This window comes from Protopterus annectens, chromosome 9.part0 (assembly GCF_019279795.1).
Source record: "Protopterus annectens isolate FY-2018-M chromosome 9.part0, PAN1.0, whole genome shotgun sequence".
Taxonomy (NCBI): domain Eukaryota; kingdom Metazoa; phylum Chordata; order Ceratodontiformes; family Protopteridae; genus Protopterus; species Protopterus annectens.
Window position 1 is genome coordinate 448,213,420 of NC_056743.1, and position 6,269 is coordinate 448,219,688.

The following is a 6,269-nucleotide window of genomic DNA, read 5'->3' on the forward strand; positions in this document are numbered from 1 at the left end:
AAGCAAATACAGAAAACTGCACAAAAATCTGCAACTTAAACAAAAAATAAAATCTCCAGGGAAAAGTGAACAATTCAAAATTTCAATACATACCAATTCACACCTGAATTCAGTTAGGTATTTTTAGGGCATGACTTTGATCCTATTTCAAAAGGCAGACCCATACATGGGAATATTTCAAAACAAACATCTCATATATAATTACTAGGCATGCATTCTATAACACTATTAAGGAGCTTAACCCAAATTCCCAATGGACCCAAAGCAACGTTTGATTAAGATTTTGAACAAATAGTCTAAAGTAGGCAAATAAAGCAGAAAAAAACCCACAGACCCTGTAATGCAGGTAGTACCATGTTAGCAGCTCATAACCATAACCCTCTGCCCCTTCCCCATCAAACAAGGTTGTCAGTGGTTACAAATGTTCTACTGACCACTGAGCACAACCATAAAATGACAGAAAATAGCAAATGATGCTTTAAGCAGAGTCCAGCCATGCTACATGAAGATACCTACAAGCTATCCCACATGTTCAAAATATTGCAGCTAACCTCTTGGTGGTTACCTTTTTGTTGGTCTGAGACATTACAGAATCTGAACAAAAAAAGCCTTAAAAGGACCACCACAACTCCACTTTCTAAAAAATACAACATGCTTAAGGAGTTCAAGCTACAAACCCAGTATCAGAGACACTGCACTCACCATCATTTTAACAGCTGAAAATTACTGAACCAATTGTCACACAAACATTTTATTAAATGTACAAAAATCTAACTAAACACATTAAAAATTCTACAACTCATGATCAAGAACTATTTGGCAACAGCATAACCAGTCTACTTCAAAGAAAAAGAAAAGATAGGTACTTCAAGGTCAAGGTGCACCACTGCATGTGTTCTGGTGTTGCTCTGCTACCTTAATATACAAAAAGCATATAACAAACACTTCAGAATACACATACACTCTCATTTACTTGATAAGTGAAACAAGCGTTTGCAATGCAACTACACAAAAGTGCAAAAACATGAAATCCACCTACCCTGTCCTTTTCATGCGGCAGCAGTGATACAGGTGGCAAAGAGGCAATAGATTCACAGTTATTTTTCCTGTCTGCGGCTAGTTTACTATTAAGTCTATACAAACGTCCCTCTTTAATGATTCGTCCATGTCCGACTGCTCGTTTTACTGCCAGTCGCAACTGATGGTGAAACGCGGAAGGAATAGTGCCCCCAAAAAGTCCAGCAACATCCTTCTGGTTTTTAAGAAACCGTTCAATATTTTTCACAGAAGAGCCACTTGGCTCAGCAAGACTCTCAATTCCCCTTTTAATAAGTTTATTCCAATCAATATTGTACTTATTTTCCAGCCTGCCATGATTCCGAGGTTTTGGAAGAACAATTCTCCCAGGGTTTTCCGGGTCCTTATAGGAATTCAGACCTTTATTGGTTACTTTTAAAACGGTTCCATCTTTTACACTTAATTCCAACTGTTCTAGAGCAGTTTTGCGATCAAGACCATGCGATGAAGATACTGCATTACAAATCCGCTCCTCCGAAGGACGCTGTTTTTGCTTTTTCACCTTTTTGATCGCCTCCAAAATCCACTGTGTGTACAGGGGGTTTGCAAGTTTTACCATGGTGAAGGATTATGTACATCCATAGAGGTTCTATCCTTTATCCCGATGTTGTACAAGTTCCAGACGGTGCAAAACCAAACTCCCGGAAGATAAAAAACAGATCACCATAGCATAGGCGTTTTCTGACCCGAATTTCTCCCTTTCGCAAGCAAGAAATCGTGTCAAAGCTTTTCTTAAACACTCGCAATTTTAATGAGGTGTCATTAACTGCATGATCTACTAAAACTTCTCCAGAAAGAGTTCACCAAATGAATATAGCAATGCTGCACAGCTTCCCACTCCATTAAGCCGATCGCTTCATGACCTCTTTCACCACTATTGCTACAATCATTAAACCTGGAAAAAAAACATTTTATTAAAAACAAAAACACAATACTGCAAGAAACAAATGTCAATATCAGCATGCAAATAAAGTCCACTCTAAATCCAAAAATGCAAAGAAATTCATTAAAGCTGACAGATGTATGCAAATTGGAAAAATGATCAAGGTAAACGCAGACTAATTCACTGTTAAAAAGCAACTGCTGCTTTGTCACATCGCACAATCTGCAACTACAACCAAAAACAATATCTGAACATGCTGTCAAGCAATCTGGACAACATATCTTACTACAGACATATAAACATCAGGCCGATCTCTGTCAACTTCTGCTACAACCATGTACTAATCAAGCAAAATTATTATTCACAAATAGACAGTGATGATCAACATAAAGAACAAAAGAAAAATAAACACTAAGTTCAAATGAAAATCGCCAAATGAATAAAAACACTGAAATGTAAACCATCAATACAAGCACACTCTACGTAAACAAATGCCTGCCCCTGCGGGTTGTTGCTGAGAAACAGTCTCACATAAACAATAACTGTAATACAAAATCAGTTCAAAGTTGTTGCCAGAGTCACAACTTAAGCTTGCTCATACACATGCCTCACCAAAACAAACCCCCCCCCCCCCGAACACAGTAGTACCCCTAACAATCAAAACCACGGTATAACAAGCTACATGGTCGCCAGTTAGGCAGAGCTCAACCCCCACCCGGTACAGAAAGTACTGTTAAAGGTGCTGGGGAATGAAACTGCTCCAGAGTGACAAAGAGTTCAAACCCTACTACTTCACAAGCATACATTACCTCAGTCGAAAAGAATACCGAAACAACCACTGCTAACCACCACCTCGGTCAATGCTAAGTCGCGTAACGGTTACCACCAACACTGAACGGTGCCCTACACTAGCAAGTGAGGGACATAAACCTAGACAACCCCCCTTTCCACAGAAAGGAAAAAAAATGCACAACACGGACTCGCGCTCTCACCCTATTGTTTATTTCCCTGGGCACACAGGGTCCCTGCTGGCACTCAAAGTAGCAGCGCAGCTTCCCTCCGCCTTCTGGACTGCCCTACAGTCCCTGACCCAGTACAGACATAGGCTGTTCCACCCCACACTATAACTACTGCAGGCCCAAGGCTCCGCGGCCTATACAATAACAACATTGCTTGTCCGAAGCCAACATGAAAGACCAATCTGATACCTATTCACAGTCGGAGCTACCTATAGGCGGCGATCTCATACTCTACGAGAATGGGCCAAGACAGCTTGCACTTCCGCCTCGGACTGCAGGACCTGTTAGCCCTGGGCCTGAAACAACTGTAGGGAGATGCTGGGAGGGGGCAGGCCGCAGTATTCAGGTACAGTACGGTGGAGAGAAGCCTAACAATCTACAGGAAACCTGAGACGAGATGACAAATGAAGGTCCACTGCTATGACCGATTCCTACACAAGTACTCACCGAAAATCCAAACACTGAGGACCCAATACAGAAGATGCCAATAACCAAAAGATTAACAGCAACCACCACCGCCATCTTGGAGAACCTAAGTGCAATAGCTGGGGGAGGAGGAATAATTGAGGGAGGCGGTCAGAAGGTGGGGCGAAGGCGGGGATTAAAGGAATAGTAAGAGAACTGGGTGTTGCCAGTCAGTTTTTTTTATGTTTTGTTGTAGAGAGGGTTGGGTGACACTGTGATGTCATTTCATCAGAAACTAATGTTTCGGAATTCCGCTGTGCTGGAAAAGCCCCAGTAGTTCTTAAATTAGAAACAAACAGAAGGTGAAACTGTAATCAATATGTGTCAGGACTGCGGCTGTCAAAATACTTGGGGAAACTGGGAAAAATAAACTTTGTTCCACAGAGTTTTTGACAATTTAAATTGTGAAAGATGTTTATCTTCCGTCATGTATTGCTTTAAATACACACCCCCACGCACACATGTGTATGTATATGTGTGTGTGTGTGTGTGTATATATATATATATATATATATATATATATATATATATGTATATATACACGTGTGTGCAGATATATATATATATATTATATATATATATTATATATGTTATATATATATATATGTGTGTGTAACGTTTTAGAGGGACGCAGACAGTAGTAGTTGTTACTCCCCCTCCCCTCAACACCCAGAAACCCAATGAAAAACTGCACAACGTGTTTATAAACGAGCCTTTATACTTGTAATAGACTTAATTAAATGTACACAGCATTTTGTGTTTTTTAACTCCTGCGATCTTAAAGGCCATTTTGAAGGAGGAAGTCTTTTCTGTAAAGGCATATTTGCATGTCTGCCTTGCATACATTACTATAGTTATTTCGTGATGTCTGGGGCTGTAGGAGTTGTACTTGTTCTTTTTTGGGTCATTTCTGGCTAGTGGTACATATCCACGCCATATATATAATAATTATTGTTAACAGCATAACTTTTCGGATGATCTTGTGTTAAATAATTCCAGACGCCCACTACAATAACAAATAAAGACTAAATACTTGTATTACCCAGCAAAATATGTTAATATTCCCGTCAGATATTGTTCACTTAGAAACCAGATCTTCAGTCAGGACATTAAGGTTTGAAATGCCATCTTGGCAAACACCTTTAAACAGTGCTAAATGTTTTATGGGGCTGTGGCTTTGTTTGCATTGATACGGTAAAGCTTAGCTAATTGTGTGTTGTTGTGTTTTAGGCATTAGATAACTCGACAACACTGAGCCTGAACACGCGTGCGGGGTTGTAACTCAGCTAATCGATTAATTGATCCAGCTGTAGTACCTGACTGTAATGTAATGTCATGCTCCTGTGCCTTCTACTCATTCTGAAAAAGAAATATTAAAACTGGTGCTACGTATCGACCTCCCATCGAAAGCGAAAATTATCTTAATTTTTTAAGCACCAGGAAGCAAACATTTTGTCAAGAGTGAGTACACAACAAAGCGTCAGATGACGCCTGGAAGTCAGGAGTAAAGCCAGCAGTGCCTGTGTTATTATTCCTGTTCTGCAACTAAGTGTACCAAATCCAGTACCCAGGTTAACACGTTTGTAATCGTGCTCTTCTTGTATTGCTTTCAACTGTCCCTGACTTCCAGCTGTATGTTGATTCCTAACCCCTTTATTGACCTACAAAATAGTACATTATTAGATTCCAGATGACTAGTATTAACGTGTACTGTTGTTGATATTCAACCCACAATATTTTGCCCGGAAGGAGTTAGATAAATTGCAGGGTTATACATTTACTTTACTTTGTCATTCTGTAGATCTAATATCAAATCCTGGTGTGCAAATCATGCACTTTGTATATAGTACTATTGCATTTTGTATTGTGCCAGTGACCCATGCTAATTCACTGATTTTGGAAATGCACACAGATAAACGGAGAGAGATGCGTATAGGATGGATCCATTTGCTTTTAATCGAAATTCCTTTTCTCGCACAGATACCGTCGGAGGCAAATTCCCCAATCGCACACCTTCCGACCATTTGGAGAAAGTCCGAAATGTTTTGCAACCCCCCCCCCCCCCCCACACACACACACACACACACACCTGCGGAAAGTTAGATACAGTTTGACTTTTTTTGCAGAGAAGAAGACCGTAGGCACCCCAGCGTGGTAGTCTTCTTCGCACCCAACCCCATAACTTATATATACAAATGTTGTTGCCGCAAAGTGTATCCCCCCACCAAAAATAGATTTTTTATAAATGTACAGGTTCTTATTCAGAATAACACCATGTCGGTGTTTATATTATTCATATTAAGCTACTAATCTATTACCGATTTATAGACTTTGTAACAGTATTTAAATTGTCCATAATTTGGGACATTTCCTTATCATTTTCAGGTTTGTACTTGCATGAATTTGAGAACTATCTATTATAATACTACCGGGAAAAGATAATGAATGAAAGACATTACTTGTGTAATGAGTGAAAAGTGATAGACATTACTTAACTATTGTCATTAACGATCGTGTGCAGCTGTTCTTTGAACTTGCAGTCTTTCCCTTTCTTTTGGGATGACTTCCCGATCTGCATATCCAAGTTACTGGATATTCTGTTGTTTATTTTCATTTTCTGCTGTTTAGTAATGTTTATGGGTAAATACTAGGCTTTTTAGTCTGCAGATTATAAGCCTAACTAATAACCAGGAGTCAGAATCAAACCTTAGACTGTGTAACTGTGAAGTTAATATCTTAACTATTAAACCAACCCTCTACTGCTTGCAAACTTTGGCTCTCCAAGGACTTAAGAGGCCAGTACTTATCTGCATTTGTGGAGCAAG

At 39.6% G+C, this 6,269-nt stretch overlaps 1 protein-coding gene across 1 annotated transcript in view; it reads right to left on the reverse strand.

Annotated features, from left to right (window-relative positions):
- KAT6A (lysine acetyltransferase 6A) overlaps positions 1-3,541 on the reverse strand; it is a gene marked incomplete in the record, with an annotated part of 2,696,607 nt that extends 2,693,066 nt beyond the window's left edge. Inside the window, 2 exon segments of the mRNA XM_044082986.1 lie at positions 1,040-1,972; positions 3,427-3,541. Of these exon segments, the coding sequence (XP_043938921.1) occupies positions 1,040-1,636 (597 nt within the window).
- Positions 3,542-6,269: the final 2,728 nt, after the last annotated feature.